This window comes from Giraffa tippelskirchi, chromosome 9, assembly GCF_054371585.1.
Source record: "Giraffa tippelskirchi isolate mGirTip1 chromosome 9, T2T-mGirTip1v1.2.pri, whole genome shotgun sequence".
Taxonomy (NCBI): Eukaryota; Metazoa; Chordata; class Mammalia; order Artiodactyla; family Giraffidae; genus Giraffa; species Giraffa tippelskirchi.
Window position 1 is genome coordinate 51108818 of NC_137283.1, and position 24993 is coordinate 51133810.

Consider the following 24993-nt stretch of genomic DNA (forward strand, 5'->3'; position numbering starts at 1 on the left):
ACTCCCAGAGTTATCCAGTTCTTTAGGGATGACAGTTTTCACTGGACTTGGTTAAAAGTGGGGCTTACTGAAGGGAGACAGAAACGGTGGGGGCAGAATTCTTTTACCAACGGAAGCAAAATCTATATTCACTTGCAAACCATCTCAGACAGACCTTGACTTGTTCTTTATTGAATTTGAAGCCGCCAAGCTCAGCACGGGCGCCAGACATCCCACTTTTATTTACTTTTCACTTGGAACAGACAGGTCAAAACACAATCTAAAACCAGAAATGAAAGTGAAATATTTGGAGCCTCGAATACAGATTATTTTTATATTACAAATTAAGTCTAGATTTACATGCTTTTAAAATCAGCCTAGGGGAAGACAGAGTCAGTGTTCTGTTATGAAAATGGAAAGATCTGAGTCCAGACTCTCCTGGGCCCACAAGTCACCCACTTCCAGGCTGGGCAGCATCCTGCCCAGATGGCAGTCCTCCCTGAACTTGCTTTCAGTTCATCCGGCTGTAAGCAAGTGGTGTTCAAATTTGTGGCAGCACTTAGAATCAACCTGGGGAATTTCTGAAAGTCAGAACCACAGGCTGCATCACAGACTTCAAATCTGAATCCCAGAAATTGGCCAAATCTGCAGAGATTGATTCTGGGCAGCTGGGACCTTCACTACAGGCTTCAGTGAAAGTTGCTCAGTCATGTCTGACTCTTTGCGACCCCATGGACTACAGTCCGCCAGGCTCCTCTATCCATGGAATTCTCCAAGCAAGAATACCAGAGTGGGTTGCCATTCCATCAGTGAGGCCTCTACTGATTCTCCACTTGTTCTTCACAAATAATGAGTAGTCCATCATCCACCCCGACCCGTTGTGGTGATATTTCTTGTACACAACAGCTGTGGTGCCAGCAGAGACAGACATGAAATAACTGAGTATAAAAATGCCCTGTCTGCATCTCTCTGATCAAGGATGGCTGCTGCCCACTCTTGTTGGCTTGCTAAGTGGCCACAGGGGGGCAGTACAGCCCAAGGTTCTTAATGGCTTTGCATTTAATTTGAAAAAGACATATAAGCTGTGCTTTAAAAAACTAGTTGCCACTTTAAAAGAGACAAAAATAAGTTGCTGAAGCATGACAGAATCAAAATGACACAGACTTATTCTCAAAGTAGTAACAGTGTGGAGCCAAATATAAGAGTTATAAAAATGCTTACAGTAAATTAAGGAAAAGTAAAAGTGTGGCATAATTTTGACATATACCTAATGTAAAATATTAAAGTTTGACAGTATTTTAGAAAAATACAAGCAAGATTTTTATAGTGAATTTTATTTAATTGAAAAGGACCTATGGAAAATGCCTCTTTCTGCCTCTTCTGTCTACCCTCACCCCAAGGGTTATATAGACGCTCTGCACAAACCCTGAACTGCTGGTAAAAGATATGCTATCAAGCTATGAGCCAGAGCAGTTAGGAAGTTCAGGAGTTGTTCTTTGGCTCACATTTCACTACCGTGGTAAGTCTGCTGCCTTCATAAGAAGGGTTAACACTTGGACATCTATGTTCATGTGGGGGAATCTGTCCTTTGATATAAAGTAAATCACTTATTAATTTAGTCACTAGAAATACCAATGCATTTAATTTAGTGAGAGCTGCTGCTACTGAGAACCCTTGGAATACAGGTGTCAGCAGAATCCTAATTTATGAATTTGCACATTATTCCTCCCTCTACAGACATTCACCTTTTCTTTGACTTTCTCCATGGCACGTATGAAACCCCCCCCTTGACAGGGGCTCTGGGTTGAGGCATTGAGATAAGTCAGAACCTGTGGGCCATAATGAGTTTACATTCATTTGCTGATCTAAGCGATGGGCAAAAAAGAGGTGGGCGGTGAAGGGGCCTGCAGAGCGAGGGGTGTGGAGGATCCAGGCAAATGAGGAGTGAGGAGTACACATGATGGAGGACAAGATGCACCCTGGGAAGGCCACAGACACGTTGGGTAGCTTTCCTTCATGTTGACATTGGACTTGTTTTATTTAGCAGGAAAGAGGATGAGAAGTACATGTGTATCAGTCATAAAACTGACACCTTCCAACCTCCCTATGCAGCCACCTTCATCTTACAGGGGAGGCCTCCTTTCTCCCTGGTCCTTCCCTCTGCTTGAACCCCAGCCTCTCCCACCTGACCTCGGTTCATGCCTCCTTGTGCCCTGTGAGATAGAAGGCAGTCCTTCAGTATTGTTAGGGAGAAGCTGTCCTTGTCACAGACCTCCAGGTTAGGGTGGCAACCCACTCTCGAGTGTGCTTGGAAGAGGAGAGGGAAACAGAGGGAAAACTGTGCGAATGTGCCCAGGTAGGTCACCTCTACCTGGAGCACCTGCCCTTGAGGGAAGGAGACACGTGCACAGAAGTCTGTGTGAACCCCGTTGTCATCACTGCAATTGCAGCCAAGTTTTGGGGAGAGATTGTCAAATGAAACAAAAGCAATCTTTACAGCCACCAATGACCTTCTTCTATATCATGTGTCTGCAACACAAGATTACAGATGAATGACCAAGTTACAGCATTATGTCTTTTCCGTTGTCCAACCTAGACAGCTAACATATGTTGAATCACACATTGATTTTCTCTGAAGAATCATGTCAATTCTTTTGCTTGAGTAGAGAATTAAATTTGAAATTTAAAAGTTTTCAGGGTCAGTTGCCCAGAATATCCACTCTGAGAGGTAGCGTCTTTTTTTTTTTTTTTTTTGACGTATCTTTCCATCTTTGCTTTTATTTATTTTTTTTAAATTAGTTTATCTATTTTTTAACATCACAATATTGTATTTGTTTTGCCATACATTGCTGTACCATGGGTGGTAGTGTCTTTAAAAACAAATTATTCTGGCAATTTGACCCAGTGAGAGGGTCAACTTTTAAAAATAATTAGAAAAAATAATCCTCAATATGTGTGTTTGTTTGTGTGTGAAATTTTCCAAATCAGCTACTTAAAAAATTCTCTCACAGTTTTATGTGCAGTATTCTAAATGTACATTGGCTGAAAGAGCAAGAATATAGTCAATTATTTTTTAGGGTTTTTATTAGATACATATTTTCTTCCAAGCAACTTGTAACTGTCTATATACATAATAATGTCACATATATGTATATGTATGGGTATGTGTGTATATCTATCTATCTATATATATATATATATCAGAATGTTTGAACTGACCGAGGGACGAGGCTCATATGCCACGTGTACACTCTCAACAACTTTTAAGAGCAAGACAAAAGACCCTTCCAGTCACTTCCTATTGACAGCCACAACCTTCAAGTTTCACACTGTAGAGCTGGAGGAAAATCAGTAGTACCTCTTACTCTGACATCTTAATCTCTTGAGAGGTTCTCATTCCTTTATTGTTTTCCCACCTAATCTTTACAGTGATGGTCTTAGCTACCCCTGGACTCAAAACAGTCTTAGGCATATACAAAATAATAATATAACTAGCAAACTGCAAAAAAATCCCACACAATTCTTCCTTTGAAAGAAGTCTCTTAGTGTTTGGATAAGGTTTGTTCAGAATGCATCTGGAATGTGTGTCTCTAGCCCCCACACTCAGGTTGAAACACAGAGGTTGGTAAATTGTATATTCTGTGGTTTAAAAAGCTTGCAGCAGCCTGTTTCCAAATGAGTGTGTCCTTCTTCCCTTTATCTATTGATAGTTAAATCCAGAAGACCATACTTAGAAGCAGTCATTTAGGCTTCCCTCAGCTCTTCCGGGCCTCTTTACTCAGTGCTTGTAAAGCTTTGGATTTTTGTTAACTATGTAATCAGTACCACCTAAATGTCATATCTGACCTGAAAGTGTTCCTGGACCTCAGACTCATGCATTTGTAAATCTAGTATTTCAGAGCCACCTGGGGATGCCTCATGGTTTGAGCCAGGATGGAAGGACTGCTCTGGTGGCAGGAGCAGTCAGTGACAGACAGCCCAGGGTCTGTCTGCTTAGGGTGGTGTTCAGCTCACAAAACTGGACCCTTTCTCTTCCACCAACTCCTGTTTTGACCTAAGCCGCCTCCTCCTTCCATGCTTGATGTCTCTTTTAGGGCACCTCTGATGCTTGCCTGAAATCTAGGGAGTCTCTGACTGCTCTCTGTCCTTCACTGCCAAGCCAAATCCACCCCAAGTTCTGCTGACTCTCATCCTAATTGCTGTGAGGAGGTATCCGTCCTTCCGATCTCTGGCTTCAGCTTTAGTGGAGCCTCCTCACTTGATCACATTGTTGCTGGTCTCCTTGACTTGAATGTTCACCTTTCCAGGCCATCCTTTGGCTGCTCAATGAGCCTTCTGCAACTCTGGCCAGGGCTCCCCACTCTGCTCTCGGACTTTGATGAGCAATGCCATCCAGTTTTCTCATGCATCAGCCTCATTTTTCCTCCAGGGGCTCCCCCAGCCAGTGCCTGCCTCCCCACAGCCAAGTTTTGCCTGTGCAGTGCCTGCAGCCTGGAGTTCAGCTTCCTTCTCCACCAACAGACCATCGACCTCCAGTCCCTTTTCTGCGAAGAAGCCTTCCCAGCTCTCAGCAGACCACAGGGCTCTCCCTTGGCATCAGTGTCTGTGGAACTTATTAACATACCTTTTGGTATGTGGGAGATCCCACATGGAAGATGTCATTTCTTAGCTGAACACCGGCATGTCTTTTCTCCCCATGGCAAGAGAAGGACCTATTTTAATCACATTTGCAACCTGGCTATGGCCCTACCGAGATAAGAAACTGTACAATACTTTTCTCAGTTCATTTTGTTATTCTTGTTCAGGTAACCAAACTCAGGAATTAACAATTCTCTGAGGATTTTTTTTTTTTTTAACATTGAACATTTTGTAGTGAGGGGAGAGCTTGCCAATAAACTGTTGTATGTGGAGGTGGGGGTGAGAAGATTGCTATTTCATCAGCATGTTTTGCTTTGGCTTTCTGGAACTGATGGGCTTGAAATATCTAATATACTTAGAGCTGATGCCAAATTGATGGATGAATCTTAAGCCCTTGTTGACAGTAATTTCCTCTTGAAAAGAACTACTCCCCCACAGTTCGCATATATAAACTGAGTCAGATCACAAGCCAACAGAGATTTCCTGTTCTCCTGTGGATCGTGTATAAACGGAGCTCACTCGCTCTGGAGCCTCTCCCTGGAAGACTGGACAGCCTTTGCAGAAGCGGCTGGCGATATACTTTCGGAAGAACCGTAAGAGATAGTTTCGGAACTTCTCCCCGACGAAGGCGTAGATGATGGGGTTGATGCAGCAGTGTGTCATCCCCAGGGTCTCTGTCACCTGCATGGCTTGGTCCAGCCTGTTAGAGCCACTGCAGTTATTCAAGCCAAAGAATTCCTGGAAGGTGCTCAGGAGAAGGACAATGTTGTAGGGAGCCCAGAAGAGAAAGTAAACAATCATGATCACAAAGATGAGCCTCACAGCCTTGTGCTTCTTCTTCTCATTGCGACACCAGAGCAGGGTTTTTATGATTCCCGAGTAGCAGATGATCATGACAAGCAGTGGCAGCACCAGCCCCAAGATGACTATCTTTAAAGTTTGGAAATTCTTCCAGAAATGATACTGACTGGATGGGAAATGTGGGCTGCATGTATGACGAGAGCCTTCTTTTTGGGATTTGGTAAAGATAATTCCTGGGAGAGAGGCAAACACAGCCACCACCCAGGTGACCCCACTTGTCACCGCCCCAAAGGTGACTGTTCTGGCTTTTAAAGCAAACACAGCATGGACGATAGCCAGGTACCTATCGATTGTCAAGAGGATGATGAAGAAGATTCCACCAAAATAACCAACGAAATAGAACCCTGTGAATAACTGGCACATTGTATTTCCAAAGACCCACTGGTCTGCAGCATAGTGAGCCCAGAATGGGACAGTGATGATGAAAAGTAGGTCAGAGATGGCCAAGTTGAGCAGGTAGATGTCAGTCATGCTCTTCAGCTTTTTGCAGTTTATCAGGATGAGGACAACCAGCAAGTTACCCACAAAACCAAAGATGAATACCAGCGAGTAGAGTGGGGGCAAGAGCCGGGCTGCAATTAGCCTCACGTTGATTTTTTGGCATGGCTCTGACATCCCATAGTCAATGTCATAGAGGGGAGTCAATGTTTGATAATCCATTTGGTTGACTCTGTAAATAAAGAAGAGCTCTTTTATAAAGTCCTAGAATGTCCTTGGCAGTCCATCATGAATGCAAACTGTCTTACACACTTCAGTAGGTTTTAAAAATTGATACATAGATTTCTACATTTAACTGAAGTCCTTTTTTTGGTCAAACAATGAACTTCTTACATTAGTTTGCTGCTAGCTTCTCTGCTTTGGGTTTCTGTGGTGGTTCAGATGGTAAAGAATCTGCCTGCAATGCAGGAGACCTGGGTTTGATCCCTGGGTTGGGAAGATCCCCCAGAGGAGGAAATGGCAAGCCACTCCAGTATCTTGCCTGGAGAAATCCATGGTCAGAGGAGCCTGGTGGGCTACAATCCATGGGGTCATAAGAGTCAGACACGACTGAGTGACTAACACACTGCTTACTAGATGGAGAGCATCAATCATCTCACCAAATAAAATCGGATGTTGTGTAGCCACGTGGAGCGAATGAAGCTGTGATAACAATGTCCAGAAACTGGGTCAGGAACTTTCCAACCATGTCTGTTCTTAAGCTGTCATTCCCTGGAGTTAGTTTACGCATAGCATCATTAGGAGCTTGCTGGTGATAATGGACAGTTCTCAAGGGCACTCTGCCTGCCAAGCACTGTTCTAAGCTTCACTTCATTCATTCAGTTAATCCTCAAGGTGACTCAGTGAGGCAGGCAGGTTTATTGTCCCCATTTTGCAAATAAGAACCTCAGAGCACAGAGAAGATGAGTAACTTCCCCAAAGACCCACAGGGAGTAAGTAACTAATTTTGAAGGCAGGCAGTGCAGCCTGTAACTCTTATCTGCTATGGTCCCTGTCTTTCACTCCTTGGTGAGAGAACTACAAGCAGGATTGTCAGCCTGGAGCCTTGATGTAGTCAAAATGAAACAGACTGATGCCCAAGTCCCTGGAGACGGTCATAGGAGCCAGCAACCAGTTGTAAAATCCCGATTGCCATTCTCACATTTTCTCTGAAGTTTGTGTTTGTAGTTTCTGAGCTGCTATGATTAAGGACCCCCTCCCCTAGTACATAAGAAATGGTCAAGTGGACAGTGTTTCATCTCCTAGCATGCATCCTGTGTTAGCTTAGTTCCTTCACAACCCACTAACTTGCCTGGTCTATTTAGGTCCCACCGCTTGACTGAGAATTTTCCCTGATTAGTCCCTGTGAGATTCCAGCTCCCAATACCTCAGATTAAGCAGCTGGGAAAAGCATACAGAAAAATCTCACCTTTAAATTCTGAGCCAGAAAAAGAATCATACACTAGATGTGCTATGAAAATTGATTTGATATTTATAACTTGTTACTAATTTGGATAATTTTCAGGCTTCCTTCTTTTCTTGGCAGAAATAAAAGGAGACTTAGACACAGCTTCTGTTCGGGCACGTGTTCAGAGGGCATCCTGCTGAGGAGGTTTTATTTCTCCTAACCAAAAGATAATGTCTGTCAAGGTTTTGGCCAGTAATTATTCTCCAAAAATATCTTTCATTTGAAAGGTGAGGGCTTTTTATAGTCTTTCATTCATAATCCTGTTTTATATCTTTGATGTTATCACAGTCTGAAACTGATTCTAAACTCTAACTTTTTCCTTACTTAAAGATTATATTTTAAGATAGTTCAATGAGCACCTGGTGTATTTCTGATGTTTTCTATGGTTTCCTGTAAAGGCTTTTACTCATCACTCAAGCTACGCTAAGAAATAGGCAAAGTTAGCTGGGAGATGACTTACCGGGAGAGATTCTCGTAGGGGAACGGATGTCTCAGTTCCTCTGACCAGCTGAGCTGTGCAAATCAAACATATAGACAGTGTAAAAGTAGGAAATGCACAGTTTCTTCTGAGTTGGGGGCGGAGTTTTGCTGAATAAGTATCTGGCTGTGCAAAAAATCATCAGAGAATAGTCCTTTTTTTTTTCTTCTTAAATTGAGCTCAAAAGAGACTAGAAAATAGATCTCTAATATGAAACTTTATTCATGGGTTTCCCTGATTACGCAATTTCTTTTTGCTTCTCAGTTCACCCAACTACCCAAATGGTTAGAAAAAAGAAGGAATTAAAGGATATTAGAACTGGAAGAACATTCATTCATGAGCATCTAGTCAAAAGGCCATGTTTTACTGAAAAAAAACTGCTGTCCAAGAGGCAAATGATTTGTACTAGACTGCAGGGCTTATCAATGGGGAGGCTCAAAGGGTAAGAGATTCTGACCCACTTGCTATTTGTCTTCCATGGAAGCCAGCTGAAACTAAAGTGGGGGGAACATCTCACATTAACCCTGTGATCCCCCCTTAAACCTGGGCTTCCCAGGCGGCTCAGTGGTGAAACGTGCTCGCTGACCCAGGAGATGTGGGTTTGGATCCCTGGGTTGGAAAGATCGCCTGGAGGAGGAAATGGCAAACCACTTCAGTATTCTTGCCTGGAAAATCTGTGGATGGAGGAGCCTGGTGGGCTACATACAGTCCATGGGTTTGCAAGAAATCTGACACAACTGAGGGACTGAACATGCACGCCTCCCCCTTTGTTCACTCCGCCACTACCCCCTCTTTCCTCCCACAACTCACACACATACACTCACCACCCAATACTATTTTCCTCTGCAAACTAAAATAACTGGTTGCTTAAGGCTTTTTACTGTACGTTCACCTGTGAGCTAAACGTGTTGCCCGTCTTTCTCCAGATCAAGTACCTTGGGGACATGTCATTGTGAAAGTTTAGCCTCCTTGCTCACCATTTGCAGCCCTCCAAGGCAGCGGGTGTTTGTGGGGAGCTGGACTGTGCCAGGGACACAGGTAGCAGAGTCCCACACTCCAAGGATACAGTCTGTTTGGGATTTCTTTGAGAATTTTTCAACATGAAACAGGCAGCAAGTGGCAGAAGAAAGGGTCAAGTTTAGGATTCTATTTCAATATCTGCAGTCACCCCAGGCTTCCTTGGTGGTTGGTTACTTATCTAAAAACCTCAATTGTTGACAACAGAACTGAGAACATAGAACAGAACTGAGAGCCAGCCCCGAGCCACAGGAGGGCCCTCTGAGTGTTTTTGTTGCCTCTGCCACAGGCTAAGAAACACACGCCAACACGGACTTGTGATCTGAGAAGCCCCTAAACCTACTGAAGTGGCCTCTGCAGTCAATTGCCTGAACTCAAAGCCTGGCCCTACCTTCAGCTTTCTCACTTATGGAATGGGCTGAATAATGGTAGTTGCTCCTTGGGTTTGTTGGGAGGATTGCTTGAGACATCCAAGTTGAGAATGTAGCATATAATATACACTCAAAAAAAACATCAGACTCATACTCATTCAATGATCCTTTCTTAGAGAGATTTATTATATAAAATTCTAATAAAATTGGTTACCTGGGGTCCTTGTCAGCAAAGCAGAAGCTGAAAGGGAGAAGCTAATGGCTGGTGCTACAGAGTAGGGGGATATGACTGCTGGGGAAAGCCAGAATAGGGCAGAAAGAACCAGCACCTGGCAATCACAACCAGGGTAATGGATCATGAAAAAAATGTTCAAGGTCATGCAGTGTGTGGATTCAAGAGACAGCAGTTGAGAACTGGACTCCAGCCACCAGGCTGGGCTTAATCCTCAGCTTTACTCTCTACCGCTTGATTTGTACAAGTTACTGAAACTCTCCAGATCTTAGTTTTCTTATCTGTAAAATGGGGGCAAAAAAAACCCCAATCACAAATGTGCTTGACAGATCTGTGGTCAAGATCAGACAGAACAAATGTAGAGCCTTTTGTTGGTACTGACTCTCTGTGGGCTAGTTAATTGGTGACGTACAAAGTATGCTTGAGAAAGCATTTACAAAAAGGGTAGCAAATAAATTAATACAAAATTTCACAGGAAATATAATTTTGTCTCATTGAAGAGACCCTTGTGTGTTCACTGGTAATACACTGGGTAGAACGCTTAGATGCTTCAGGACAAACATAATGTTTCTGTGTGTGGCTTTGGTTGCTTTGTACTTTACCACGTGGACCTGGGGTTTGTTTGCCCTGTCTTCTGCGGGTTGTCACTGGGGTGGTTGTAGACTTGAGGGAACGCTTACCCCCAGGGGGCAGTGTAGAGTAGTGAAGCAGGCTCAGAGTCACCCAGACTGTGCTGCTGACTTATTGTGTGCCCTTAGCAAGCTCCTACCCCACTCTGAATTCTGTTTCCTATTTTGTCAAATTATGTGCTCGACTTTAGGGGCCCCAGGAGACCTCCCTCCTTAAATACAAAATGACTCCATGGCCAAGTTGCTTTGGAAAAGACACATTTGGGCAATACAGGGTGAGGATTCACAGGCTGAAACAAGGAAGCACAGCTTAGCAGTGAGTGTGTCCCCTTTTAAGGGGACATTCAGGTCACCTTTTGGGATAGGGGTTCATTCTAGGGATGCGCAAGGAAGAGAGGACCCATGGGAACATCTTCAGCGTTTAATCAATGAATTGTTGTTCTGGATATAACAGCAAGGCAAACCAGTGGTTTATCATGCCGTGACTTAGTTTCCCCATCTCTGCTTATCTTTTTACCTTGGCCCTTCCAGTTTCCAGGGCTCTGGTTCTTATATGCAGGCCTTCAAGATTCTCTGTGAGAAATGATCTTCTGTCTGGTTTGCCACTCTGGACTTGATGCCCAGCTCTCCTTCTGGGGCGCTGGCCAAGTTTTCACTAGCTGCTCCAGTTTGAGTCATTGCACCCAAGTTCTGAGGGCAGCTTCTCTTTGCTTGCCCACATCGTCTCTGGACCATGACTCAGAGCATCATGCACAAGATGGGGAGGACACTGACTCTTTCTTGGGTTCCGAGGGCCAACTGCATGAGCTCAATGAACTGAAACCCTTGGGGCTCACACTGACTCTATTAATGTCAGCAGTGAGATAGGCTGAAAAAATAGCACATGAATCTCTTAGTTTATAAAACGTGTATCTAATTCTAAAACTAAGACATCATGCTTATTGTATCAAGTTAGGAAAAACAGAAAAATAGAAAGTACAGAAAAAATTAGTCATCGTCTCACATTCTCAAAACAGTCCCTCTTAACACATGATGTGTTTTAATCCAGACCTTTTCCCATGCATACTTTTTGATTAATTGTTCTAACACACATACCAGTTCTTTATGCTGCTCCTTTTTTTGGCTAAAGATTACAGTATAGGTGTGTACCCATGTTATTAAAAATTCTTTATAAATACATCTCTTTAATTGTTACTTTGATTGATCTGTAACTTACATGTAGCAAAAACACACTCAGGTGTACATTTTGGGGAAGTTTTGATACGCATACATCCCTGTCACCAGATGATAGGGAGCAGCCCTGTCACCCCAGAACGTGCCCTCACACCCTACCCCACCTTGCAGGGGCCAGTCTGTCTTCAATGCATAACTTAGATGTACCTCTTCTATAACTTCACATAAATGGGGTCACAAATGCTGTCCTCTTTCTATCTGGCTCCTTTTGTTCAACTGAATGCAGTCACTATATGTGACAGAGCTCTGTTGTTAGGTGAGCCCTTTCCCTGGGTCACTCACTTGGACAGCATGTTGTGGGTGTTGCTGTCAGTGCTCTGATATCTCCACCAAGGAGGAAGCTCCTAGTGTCCCTGAAGCCCTCTTCACCAGCAGAGCCAGAGAATCCCCACAGTTCTCAAAGATACAGGAGGAATCCCCCACCTCCACCAGTGTTACATTTTGCATCTGTGTGCCTCAGCAGTGATGCTGGGGTCCCATGACTCCTCTTCATCTACTGCTCCAGGCACCATTAATAGTGAGCAGGGTTGGGGGGCCACCATGCTGTCCTCTCCACTCCCACTGTGTCTGTCCATTCAGTTCAGTTCAGTTGCTCAGTCGTGTCTGACTCTGCGAACCCGTGGACTGCAGCACACCAGGCTTCTCGGTCCATCACCATCTCCCGGAATTTACTCAAACTCATATCTGTCAAGTCGGTGATGCCATCCAACCATCTCATCCTCTGTCGTCCCCTTCTCCTCCCACCTTCAATCTTTCCCAGCATCAGGGTCTTTTCCAGTAAGTCAGTTCTTCGCATCAGGTGGCCAAAGTATTGGAGTTTCAGCTTCAGCATCAGTCCTTCCAATGAACATTCAGGACTGATCTCCTTTAGGATGGACTGGTTGGATCTCCTCGCAGTCCAAGGGACTCTCAAGAGTCTTCTCCCAACACCACACTTCAAAAGCATCAATTCTTCTGTGCTCAGCTTTCTTTATAGTCCAACTCTCACATGCATACATGACTACTGAGAAAACCATAGCTTTGACTAGAGGGACCTTTGTTGGCAACGTACTGTCTCTGCTTTTTAATATGCTGTCTAGGTTTGTCATAGCTTTTCCAAGGAGCAGTTCAGTTCAGTCACTTAGTTGTGTCTGACACTTAGCGACCTCATGAACCACAGCATGCCAGGCCTCGCTGTCCATCACCAACTCTCGGAGTCCACCCAAACCCATGTCCATTGAGTCGGTGATGCCATCCAACCATCTCATCCTCTGTCATCCCCTTCTTCTCCTGCCCTCAGTCTTCCCCAGCATCAGGGTCTTTTCCAATGAGTCAGCTCTTCGCATCAGGTGGCCAAAGTACTGGAGTTTCAGCTTCAACATCAGTCCTTCCAATGAACACCCAGGACTGGTCTCCTTTAGGATGGACTGCTTGGATCTCCTTGCAGTCCAAGGGACTCTCAAGAGTCTTCTCCAACACCACAGTTCAAAAGCATCAATAATTCTGCACTCAGCTTTCTTTATAGTCCAACTCTCACATCCATACATAACCACTGGAAAAACAATAGCCTTGACTAGACGGACCTTTGTTGGCAAAGTAATGTCTCTGCTTTTTAATATTCTGTCTAGGTTGGTCATAACTTTCCTTTCAAGGAGTAAGCATCTTTTAATTTCATGGCTGCAATCACCATCTGCAGTGATTTTGGAGCCCCCCAAAATAAAGTCTGACACTGTTTCCACTGTTTCCCCATCTATTTGCCATAAAGTGATGGGACCAGATGCCATGATCTTAGTTTTCTGAATGTTGAGCTTTAAGCCAACTTTTTCACTCTCCTCTTTCACTTTCATCAAGAGGCTCTTTAGTTCTTCTTCACTTTCTGCCATAAGGGTAGTGTCATCTGCATATCTGAGGTTATTGATATTTATCCCAGCAATCTTGATTCCAGCTTGTGCTTCCTCCAGCCCAGCGTTTCTCATGAAGTACTCTGCATATAAGTTAAATAAGCAGGGTGACAATATACAGCCTTGACGTACTCCTTTTCCTATTTGGAACCAGTCTGTTGTTCCATGTCCAGTTCTAACTGTTGCTTCCTGACCTGCATACAGGTTTCTCAAGAGGCAGGTCAGGTGGTCTGGTATTCCCATCTCTTTCAGAATTTTCCACAGTTTATTGTGATCCACACAGTCAAAGGCTTTGGCATAGTCAATAAAGCAGAAATAGATGTTTTTCTGGAACTCTCTTGCTTTTTCGATGATCCAGCGGATGTTGGCAACTTGATCTCTGGTTCCTCTGCCATTTCTAACACCAGCTTGAACATTTGGAAGTTCACGGTTCACGTATTGCTGAAGCGTGGCTTGAAGAATCTTGAGCATTACTTTACTAGCATGTGAGATGAGTGCAGTTGTGTAGTAGTTTGAGCATTCTTTGGCATTGCCTTTCTTTGGGATTGGAATGAAAATTGACCTTTTCCAGTCCTGTGGCCACTGCTGAGTTTTCCAAATTTGCTGGTATGTTGAGTGCAGCACTTTCACAGCATTATCTTTCAGGATTTGAAATAGCTCAACTGGAGTTCCATCGCCTCCACTAGCTTTGTTCGTAGTGATGCTTCCTAAGGCCCACTTGACTTCACATTCCAGGATGTCTGGCTCTAGGTGAGTGATCACATGATTGTGGTTATTTGGGTCATGAAGATCATTTTTGTATAGTTCTTCTGTATAGTCTTTTGTATAGTATTCTTGCCACCTCTTCTTAGTATCTTCTGCTTCTGTTAGGTCCCTACCATTTCTGTCCTTTATTGTGCCCATCTTTGCATGAAGTGTTCCTTTGGTATTTCTAATTTCCTTGAAGAGATCTCTAGTCTTTCCCATTCTATTGTTTTCCTCTATTTCTTTGCATTGATCACTGAGGAAGGCTTTCTTATCTCTCCTTGCTATTCTTTGGAACTCTGCATTCAAATGGGTGTATCTTTTCTTTTCTCCTTTGGCATTGCCAAATCTTCTCTTCTTTTCTCAGCTATTTGTAAGGCCTCCTCAGTCAACCATTTTGCCTATTTGCATTTCTTTTTCTTGGGGATGGTCTTGATCACTATCCATTAGACCCTTCCCAGTTGGACCCCTTTACCCAGCCCATGTACCATGTTCCCCTAGCCCTGTGCAGATCATCAAACTGAGTAGACACTAATAGGCTGTCCACCTCATCACTTTGTTAGATATGTCCAGACTTGGTGGAAACCCCATAACTCTGCTAAGAAGCCTGCTCTGTGCACTTTGAGATTTCTTTCAGATCAGTGTGTGGACATGAGGCGAATGCAACTTTGTATGTGCTGTGGTTTAGTCGCTAAGTTGTGTCCAACTCTTAACGACCCCATGGACTGCAACCTGCCAGGCTCCTCTCTCCATGGGATTCTCTGGGCAAGAATACTGGAGTGGGTTGCCATTTCCTTCTCCAGGGGATCTTCCCAACCCAGGGATCGAACCTGGGTCTTCTGCATTGCAGGCAGATACGTTACCAACTGAGCTACGAGGGAAGCCCCTAAGTGTGGTAACAGAAGTCTAATGTACGATTATGGTGTATCCTAGACCTAGCCCAGTCTTTGGTGGGTCAGGTCACACCTTCACCTCTATGTTCTGCTCTCTGTATAACAGGATATTAGGTGGGACTTTTCCTGTTGCCCCAGAACTGGCAACTATGGTCTGAGGCTGAGGGCAATGAGGTGTTAAGTACCCTGAAGTTCTACAAAAAACCACTGACACCTGGGATTGAACACCTCCCCCAGGGCTTTCTAAGTGTGACAGTCAGCTCTGTGCCCCTAGTCACCATGACAACCCTTCTCACTGTGTCCTGTACAAGGAGACAGGTTTGGGCAGGAAAAGGTTTTAGAAGTGGGTGAGGTTGATGGGAAGGAGGGTGGGGTTCCTCTCCTCAAAGCCATAGGAGGGACCTCTGAGAGAAACGTGTAAGGAGTGGGGACTTGCCGGAAGGTGAGGCCAGTACCTCCTTCCTGGGTGGGGCATCCACTGGGTAGCAAGGCACCTGAGCAGGAAAGAGGAGATTGGGAGACAGGTGATGGTGGAGACAGGGTGTGGCAGTGAGATAGCAAGAATGTCCCAAGGATGTCTGCTGATAAACATGGTGCTGGACTGGTGGCATCTGGAGAAATAGCTGACTCAGTCACTCATCACACCCAGGGCTGGCCCTCCCTAAGTTCATAGACTGCCTTGTGGAGTCAACTCACCAGCCCAGACACTTCTTCGCTTGTGTTGGGTTTCCTCTTGGTGGCCCTTGGTGACCTTTATCACTGGCTAATCTCACCTGAGGCCATTTCAATTTGTCAGAGAAATTTTAATAGGGAGAAAAAGTGAAAGCAAAGAGGTAGGGTCTTGATGGTTTACTTCCAGGAGACTGCAGGGCCTCTCTGAAAAATAATCAAGCTGTCTCAGTCACCACAGATTGAGGAGGATGGCATGGGGTGGATGATGCCAAGTGCCAGCTCCACCAAGAGTCTTAAGTATGATACCCACCCCTTAGAATGATCATCTTTCCTGACATCTGCTTACCTCAAACAGCCCACTTGAATGCTGTCCCTGGGATAAAGGAGACTTGGGGTTTCCACTTCTAGAAAATGGTTCTAGAGATGGTTGGCAGCTTTTAAGTGGCAGTTTATTTGGTGGCAATAAAATCCTGCTGTAGCTATTATTACTGTGATGCAGGACTCTCACTTTCTCCTTGGGGCTCTCAAAAAATTTCACATACACGTCTGTTTCTGTGCCTTGCATAGTGCATTGTGATTATTAATACTCTACTGTGATTATTAATTCCCCCCTGCTCCTCCCCATCAGTTGTCTTTGGGCTGGGAGGTCTAAGGGCATGAGGATAACATAACCATCTCTATGTGCCCTCCCCAGGCTGACACACACCGACTCCTTAGGTGTATTTGTCACGTTGAATTCCATCACAGAAAAACAATTTTCCAAATTTTATTTATGGAGGCACTATATAACATATGTATCAGTTAACTTTTGTGCTTCTTAGTAAACAACCCCTACAACTCAGGAGCTTAAAACAGCTAACGTGGACTGCTTACTCCCGTGATGTGGCTGCTGGTAGCTGGGGCCTGATTCTGCTCTCTGCGACTTCCCACTCACTCACCAGGAACCTGGGCTGAAGGAGTTGTGGTCTGGGATGGACCTTCCTGTGGCTGAGCAGGGAGAGCCAGAGACTCCACCCAGGCATTTCAGCACCCTGCTCGGATGAAGCAGGTGTCAGCTGTGCTCACCTTCTCCCGGCTGAGCCGCCTGTGGATGGGCTGAGGGGTGTCCCTCCTGTAGGGCACACTGCAGGTCACACATCAAGGACAGGTCACACAGGGGAAGGAGTGAGAAGCTGTGGACAGTGAGACAGTCTGTCACACCACCGCATAACAAAACTGGCAGTTTAAAATTTTTTTTATTGTGGTAGAAATAGAATATGAAATTTACACTTCTAACAGTTCTTAAGTATACAATAGGGTACTGTTATTTATAAGCACACTATTTAGTACTTACTCATCCTGTATAACAATTCTATGCATGTTGATAAATGGATAAAGAAAACGTGGGCTACACGTACAAAGAATATAATTTAGCCTTAAAAAAGTGGGAAATTCTGCAGTACAACATGGATGTACTTGGAGGGCATGATGCTAATGAAATAAATCAGACACAGGAGGACAGGAAATGCATAATTTCACTCATGTGAGGAATCTAAAATCATCAGACTCATAGATGAAAAGAATAGAATGGTGAGTATCAGAGTCTGAGAGAAGAAGGACAGAGGAGTTGGTTATCAGACAGTTTTTAAAAAACAGTATAGTTAAGAGTATTGATTCATTTTCCAAGTCATAGTTTTTTAAAAATTAATTTGTTTTAACTGGAGGATAATTGCTTTACAATATTGTGGTAGTTCTCAAGTCATAGTTTTTTAAAACAGTATTTACATTTCATCATCAAAACAAAATTTAATGCATTCATTAGGATAATACAGATATCTGAAGGTGAAGGCCACCACCCCCCCCAACACACACACAGCTTACCCCTCTTTCTGAAGCCTCTAGACATGAGGCAAGAAAGTAAAACCTTAGTAACTTTCAGTTCCCCAGTTGCCAGGTTCCAGGATGCCTGTTTCTTGCCTGCATCAGGTTGGAGATGCACTAACACACAGGTATATTCTTAGCTTAGCTCAAGCCGAGACCAGAGCCTTTGCTCGCCGAGGTGAACTTCCCCAGCTCCCTGTTAGGAGTTCCCACTGGCCAAGGAGGGGACTCGTCTGAGCATCAGTAAAGATGTGGCAAAGCATGAAGCATTCAAATAGGATTAAATCCACGATTGTCTAGACTTCATAATGGGGCAGCAAAGATTTTTGGTGGAAAGTCAGAATAAAGACACATAGTTGAGATGACAGTTGTGGTGTGCATGCTGTGATCTGAGATTATTTAGATGCTGTGTCACCATAAGCTAGTAAACCCATAGCTCACAGACCTCTAGCTCCCTGACAATATTTATGTTGAACCAGTGGTCTCCCAAACACACCACGTGCTCCAATACCAGAATTGTCTCTATGACTAATACAGTATTTTTAGGCTTGGCATAATAGTAAGTATCTTAAAAATGATACTTTACCACAATTTTAGGTTGCAGTTTCCAGCTTTCATTTAATTTTTACTTTACATCGAAATACATATGTGTGTGTGTGTGTGTGTGTGTGTGTGTGTGTGTATCCGAACTCTGCCTGTGTGCAAAAATGAGGTGCCAGAAGGTAATTTGGAAAACATTTTTTTTCCAGTCTGTCTAGAGTCTTCCTCATCTAAGCCTGCCCTGCCTGGTAATAGACCCTGAGGTCACAGGCCGATGTTTGTTTTCCAGAACAGACCCCTTCTCTGCTTTGAGCACTCACCCCAGTATCCCCACTGATTGTCTTCCCTCTCCCAGGCCCAAAAGGGGTTCTTGTTGCACAATTTCCTTCACATTCTCCCCACAGCTACTCTCCTGGGCCTCTACAAACCGGCTTTTGGGGTGGGGCAATCCCACAGGCAGAACTGTGATAAAGGCTGTGGGGAGACAGATGGGCAAGGGCAGCAAGAAAGCAGGAAAAGCCACAAAAAAACAAAATACCATCAGATCCATTTAGGGGTTCTGGCGCATCCTTCCTGACTTTTGCTCTTGGCCAATTCTGGAAACATTCCTGCACATCTGGTGCGAGCGTGCCCCTCCATTCCTCATGGAGGGACTCACTAGAGCCCACTCCTTTCTCATAATCACCACCTCCAGCCCTCCCTTTTCCCTTTTTAAACAAAGGCTTTTATTTTTTCGTCTCATTAAAGATTATGTGTATTTTATAAACAAACATTTAAATAAATTTATGTATAGAGGGATGAGGCCTAAGAAGTGTATGTACAATGGGGCAAGGTATTGAATAGATTTCAAATGTAGGTTGTGTGGTTGTCATAGTTAAACTGTAATAAAGCAGAAATGTGTCATGCACTTAGCACAAGAGGATCATGGGCCTAGCCAAAGCTCCCAGAGAGTTCTTACAGTTCCCATGCTCGCCACAACCTAGGAAAGCCTCCAAAGTTAAATATGGTAGGAGATGGTGCTAAGGACCAGTGCTGCTGCCTGGCTGGGCAAGCGAACCCCTTACCCGCATCCTTGTAAAGGCTTAACCATGCTCACACTTTCACCTCCTTCCCCTTGGTCCGGACTCTACTCCCCCTCTTTCCATTCACCCTCACCTGCCTCCTGTTCCCAATCTCCAGAGGATTAAAGAGATTGATTAAAGAGGTTGATAGAATCAGAGAGTAAGCCAAGTGGTGGATGGGGGGGAGGTGGAGGGAAGAGCACAAACACAAGGAAATATGGCATTTTCTAGGAACTGCGATGAGCTCGTTGGAGATTCCAAGTCTCTGCCCACAGTTGTTTTGGAATATTCCCTGAGCACGGTGACTCTACAAGAGTAACATAAGTCTTCATTGATTCACATAATCCTGAAGTTCCTGGGCACTTACTTTGGAAACGTTAGACTCCTCTTTTCTTCAACAAACCCTGAGATTGCTATCACCTTTTGAAAATAACAAGTGAACTTCTACTCTTTTACAAAGCAGCTGAGACTTCCTGTTCCCCAGTGGAATGGGTGTATGTTGAACTCACTCGATCTCCTGTCTCCCCATAGAAAACTGGACATTGTTTGCAGAGGTGTTTGGCAATATGCTTTCGGAAGAACACGGAGAGATACCTCCTGAACTTCTCCCCAACAAAGGCGTAGATGATGGGGTTGATGCAGCAGTGGGTCAGCCCCAGGGTCTCGGTCACCTGCATGGCTTGGTCCAGCTGACTGCTGCTCTTACAGCTACTCAGGCCAAAGAATACCTGGAAGGTGCTTAGGAGAAGGACGATGTTGTAGGGAGCCCAGAAGAGAAAGTAGACAATCATGATCACAAAGATGAGCCTCACAGCCTTGTGCTTCTTCTTCTCGTTGCGACACCGGAGCAGGGTTTTTATGATTCCCGAGTAGCAGACAATCATGACAAGCAGTGGCAGCACCAGCCCCAAGATGATCCTCATAATTGTATGGAAATTCTTCCATCCTAGTGGAAAATAAGGGGCACAGGCATAACCTGAATGTTCTTCGAGGGATTTGATAAAGATGATTCCTGGGAGAGAGGCAAACACAGCCACCACCCAGGTGACCCCACTTGTTACCACCCCGAAGGTGACTGTCCTGGCTTTTAAAGCAAACACAGCATGGACGATAGCCAGGTACCTATCGATTGTCAAGAGGATGATGAAGAAGATTCCACCAAAATAACCAATGTGATACAGCCCTGTGAAAAATTTGCACATCACATTCCCAAAGACCCACTGGTCTGCAGCATAGTGAGCCCAGAATGGGATGGTGAGGAGGAACAGCAGGTCAGAGATGGCCAAGTTAAGCAGGTAGATGTCAGTCATGCTCTTCAACTTTTTGCAGTTGATTAGGATGAGGACAACCAGCAAGTTGCCCACAAAACCAAAGATGAACACCAGTGAGTAGAGCGGTGGCAGGAGCTGTGCTTCGATTTGTCCCACGCTGGTCTTTTGGCAGGGTTCACTGTAATCATAGTCATAACTGGTGGTGGGTTCTTCATCATTCCCCTTGACGTTTGTTGTAAATAGAGAATGAGATGTGGGAAGCACATTGTGGCTGAACGTATCATTGCCATCCATCTTCCTCGGTCCTGTAAACAGAGGACAAGATGATGACACACAGCACAATGGCTACAATCCCCAGTCTTACCAAGGTCCCTGCTCCACTTAAGCAACATCCCAGGCTTTGTCTTTACTTGGCAGCCATCTCCTTGAAAGCGTGTGTGCTAGTTCACCACTTCCCCTTATTCCTGATCACAGACATCAGTCATCTTCCCACAGCCATTTCCCAACACCTTGGCCTTCCTGCAGAGCCTGACTCTCATTATAAGGCTGACCGTGCTGGACACTTGCTTTCTCTACTTGGCCTGTGACTTCATTACTGGATGATAGTATATAAGGGGATAGTATATAAGCCCCACTATGGGGCTTCTGGGGATGCTCATAATGAGCTATTATGAGTTGCATTTTCTGTTACTCGCCACCCAAAGTGTTCTGAACACTCTCTCAACTTTCTGCCCCCATCATTTTGCCAAAACTTCTCTTGCCAGGTTTGCAATGACAATCCAGTTTTAAACACCCTGGCCTTTAGTTTCCTCTTCATCAAATGTTTGATCCTTCAATGACTGCTTTCTTTTTTTAATTTTTTTTTCTTTTTTGTCGTCTTTTTTTTTTTTTTTTTTCAATGACTGCTTTCATTTAAAACTTTTGGTTTGGAAATTCCCTGGCGGTCCAGTGCTTAGGACTTCATACTTTCACTGCTGAGGGCCGAGTTAAATCCCTGGTTCGGGAACTAAGATCCCACGAGGTGCATAGCATGGCCAAAAAGAAAAAAAAATTTTTTTAAGTTAAAAAATAAACAAAAAAACCTATTTGGCTTCCAGTAGGCTAGCCCCTGGCCTACCACTTCTTCTTCATATTCTTTGTTGGTGTTTCCTACCCCTGCCTACACTATAAGGGTCCCTAGGCACCATCCTTGGCTCCCACTTCTTTACCATTTACCTCTTTACCCTTGTTCCAAAGTTCTTCCTGAGTTGTTTTCAGGTTCCGAGTTTCCTGTAGGCTAATGCTTCCCAAAGCTCTGCCTTCCAGCCCCACCTCAGAGTTGAATTTTCCATTGCCTATTGCATATCTCCCCATGGACTTACTTATTTAACCAATATTTATTGAGCACTTACTAGGAGCCATACTCTATTTTAGACAAAGAGCAAAGTGGGTATCAGATAGGTACCTGGAATTCAACCCACCCCAAACTGAACACCCCTGGAAAGTTGCTTCAGCTTGTGGGTTCTTTATCTTGACCAATGTCATGTACTCCATTATTTAAGAAGTAAGATTTGACATTGTCGTGGGGCCCCTCTTTTTCAGAAGATTAGGAGCCAGGCCTTTGGAGCTAAGCAGACTTAGACTTGAATTCTGCCTCCAACCTCCAAGTTGTGTAATTTGAGGTTATTAATTCTTCAACTGTCCGTTTCTTTTTGTTTAAAATAACCATGCTGAGTTGCTGTGGAAACAAAGACAGTGCAGCATCTAGTACAAAGAAATGCTCTATATTGTTGCTGTTATCATTGTTATGTTATATGGATTCTACCTCATAATCACCTCTCAGAGTCATCCCCTCTGCACCTCTTTCAACTGCCACTCTCTTGCCTCCTATACATCTCACTTCTGGCTTTGCTGAGCTCTTTCATTTGTTCTTGCCTTTTTCCTTACCATGTTCTGTTTCAGTCTGTCTTCTCTGAAGCTGAAATGGGATCATGCTCTTCTCAGTTTAAAACTCAACTAGCCTGACAACTTTATATGGTGGGGCCTCAAAGGCAATGCCCAGACTACTCATCATGGCTTTTCTAAGCTCCTTTCTTCTCAGCTTCATCTCTAATCACTTCTCAAATCCCAGATCCTGTGGTCCAGCCATACCCATCTTTTCCCCATTTTTCCCAGACTCATCATTTCCTTCAGGCTTCAGTGGTTTTACACATGCTTGCTCCCTTGCCTAAAATGTCTGGTGAGTTCCTGTTCATCCTGCGATGTGTGTGTGTGTGTGTGTGTGTGTGCGCACGCTCGCGCGCACGCACTCAGTCTTGTCTAACTCTTTTGCGACCCCAGGGACTGTAGCCCGCCAGGCTTCTTTGTCCATGGAATTTTCCAGGCAAGAATACTGCAGTGAGTTGCCATTTCCTACTCCAGGGAATCTTCTCAACCCAGTAATTGAACTTGCATCTCTTGTATCTCCTGCTTTAGCAGGCAGGTTCTTTACCACTGTGCCACTTGGGAAGCCCTCTCCCCTTCTCTGTGAAGTCCAACCATCCTCCTCTGTCATATCATTCTTACCATCTCAAAACATTGTGCATATCTTTATAATAAACACATTATCTTCTACCCATTGTGTGCTCCTTGAGAGTGAGGACTAGGTTATGTTTCTGTCTCCAGCACTTACGACAGCATCTGGCTAAAGGAGGTACCAGTAATATGTTCACTGAAAAAATACATAAAACTCATAATAAGTGTGACAACTAACAACATTAGAATTGTTCTCAAGAATGTTTATTTTTTTCCTGGCAGTGACTGTGGATTTGTTTTCATCTGTGTACACACCTTATTTTTCACTTTCTCTTGTGATTGATACATTTCACAGATTTTGAATTTCACAGCACTGAACTGGATTCTTTAAATGAGCAGAAACTAAATAATACTTCTGATCAAACTTGAGGAAAAAATATATCCACCTAAAGAATTAAAACTATAGTGATTAACTGAATGTTTGTTAGGCTCCATGTGCGATGCCAAATACTCTGCATATGTTAATTAATGTAATCCTTACAACAGTTCTGTGAGATAAATATACATTTTAAAAGTGAAGAAATAGAAGCATGGATGAATTAAATAATTTTTTTCCCAGACTCACAATGCAAGTAATGGCTGAGTTGGAATTTGAACTGTTGGGCTATTCCATTTCAAAGGCCCTCAAGGGTTTTCATCTTCAGACTCTGAGAACAGAGATGAATGTAGAAGAATGTAGAAGTAACTGATTTTTTGGCTGTTCTTCATGCCTTGAACAGAATGTCTTTGGCATTCAGCCTTAAAATCCACACACTTGCTCATACAAATGTGCTCTACCTATAAATGCACAAGCACAGGCACACACATACACGCATGTTTCTGCCAGAAAATAAGCTCCAAGAGGGCAGAGAGATTTGTTTTTGCAATGAGCTATCTTAGTGCCCTAGAATCCAGCCTAGTACATAGAAACATTACTTGAGAAGTGAATAATGGAGAACTGGTAGGCTACAAGCTTCTGAGAAACAAAGGGCTCCCCTGTGGGCTAGACTGCCAGGTAATCCAGTGGGAGATGTAATAAAAACTAAAATATCGGGGTTCCTTGCACATAGCCTCTTAGCTGTAACAGGCCCTCTGGGCTGTTCTGTAGTTAGTCTCCTCATCTGTATGGAAAAGTGTAGACTGGATCACTGGTTCTGAAATGCTGGCTTTCAGATTACACAGGAAGCCTGTCAGTCAGAAATACACAGCCCAGACCCTTGTTCTGGTGATTCAGACTGGGGATGAACTGCCCCAGCCACTTGCACCATGTGTTTCCTATGCTTTGTTGTTCACCTGCCTCTCAAGTGCCAGAAACCTTCTTTTGATCATCTACTCCTGTGTCACCTAGCTCCTACCACAGCAGACACGTAGCAAGGAGGCTGAAGAGCACTGGTTTAGGTGTCACTTTCAAGTGTCAAGACACATCAACCAGAATTGATTAAAAGCTGCCTCTCAGAAAAATGAACCCCTCACTTCAGCCTCCGAATTGAGGCAGGAAGTGTATTTTGGTGCAGGGCCTGTAGTATCACATACATGGACCAGAGCGGGAGAAATTCATGGTAGGAAGTTCCAGCTCTTCACAGTCCTTAGGGGCTGGGAGGGGCAGAGTGAGAGGAGCAGTACTGGAGAAGCCTGATTGTCCTACTTTCTTAATTGTCTTCTTTTAGCCCAACTCTCTCCTACCAACTGAGCTCTGATGGGAGTTCTCACTCTGCTTTGTGCTTCCTCCCTGCCATCAGGGTCTCTCTATCATTCCTGGGACAGATGCCACTCTCCACCCCTTTCTCCTATGTTGATCATCCCCCAAGTTCCTGGGCAATACAGACTCCCAGTCCCTGCATCGAGATGCTTTGAGCCTTTGATACATAAAGTGATGGAAAAAGCATGCCCAACTCACCGGTAGATGGCTTCTTTTAAGTGGCACTGGTGTGTCAGGCTTCTCAGCAGCTGAACCAAACAGATCTGGAGGTAGAAACTTGGTGTGCAGAAGTAGGAAATAAAGTTTCCTGCAGAAAGAGAAGGCGGAGATACAAGGGCAAGTAATGGTGAAGATTTGAAAAAAAGAATGATATAGTTCTTCTTTTCCAGCCAGGAACGTTGTACACTAGGTTGAAGTCTCCAGAGTAGAATTAATTTTGAAATCTTGGTTATGCAACC

General features: G+C 44.2%; 5 protein-coding genes across 9 annotated transcripts in view; 3 read left to right on the forward strand and 2 right to left on the reverse strand.

Moving 5' to 3' along the window:
- The window catches only part of LOC145520158 (C-C chemokine receptor type 2-like), a 28109-nt gene extending 3309 nt beyond the window's left edge, over window positions 1–24800 (reverse strand). The window contains exons 1-5 of one of the 2 annotated variants that reach the window (XM_081525975.1): window positions 24734–24800; window positions 19628–20609; window positions 16638–16744; window positions 7884–7936; window positions 155–259 (exon numbers count right to left, since the gene is read on the reverse strand). In XM_081525975.1, the coding sequence (XP_081382101.1) occupies window positions 248–259; window positions 7884–7936; window positions 16638–16744; window positions 19628–20598 (1143 nt within the window). In that variant the 5' untranslated portion in view covers window positions 20599–20609; window positions 24734–24800 and the 3' untranslated portion in view covers window positions 155–247. Of the gene's footprint in view, window positions 1–154; window positions 260–4844; window positions 6149–7883; window positions 7937–16637; window positions 16745–19542; window positions 20610–24733 lie in introns of those variants that run through there. The other variant, XM_081525976.1, reaches the window with a different exon arrangement.
- Window positions 1–24993, forward strand: part of XCR1 (X-C motif chemokine receptor 1) — a 325532-nt gene that overhangs the window by 24994 nt on the left and 275545 nt on the right. The window lies entirely within an intron of this gene.
- Window positions 1–24993, forward strand: part of LOC145520162 (C-C chemokine receptor type 1) — a 243236-nt gene that overhangs the window by 24994 nt on the left and 193249 nt on the right. The gene's annotated exons all lie outside the window — the stretch shown is intronic.
- Window positions 1–24993, forward strand: part of LOC145520160 (C-C chemokine receptor type 1-like) — a 214249-nt gene that overhangs the window by 24994 nt on the left and 164262 nt on the right. The gene's annotated exons all lie outside the window — the stretch shown is intronic.
- LOC145520163 (C-C chemokine receptor type 5) lies at window positions 4845–7925 on the reverse strand. The gene is made up of 2 exons (XM_081525999.1): window positions 7884–7925; window positions 4845–6148 (listed from the first exon to the last, which is right to left on the reverse strand). Exon 2 carries the CDS (start codon window positions 6136–6138, stop codon window positions 5080–5082), a length of 1059 nt encoding a protein of 352 aa, XP_081382125.1. The 5' UTR covers window positions 6139–6148; window positions 7884–7925; the 3' UTR covers window positions 4845–5079.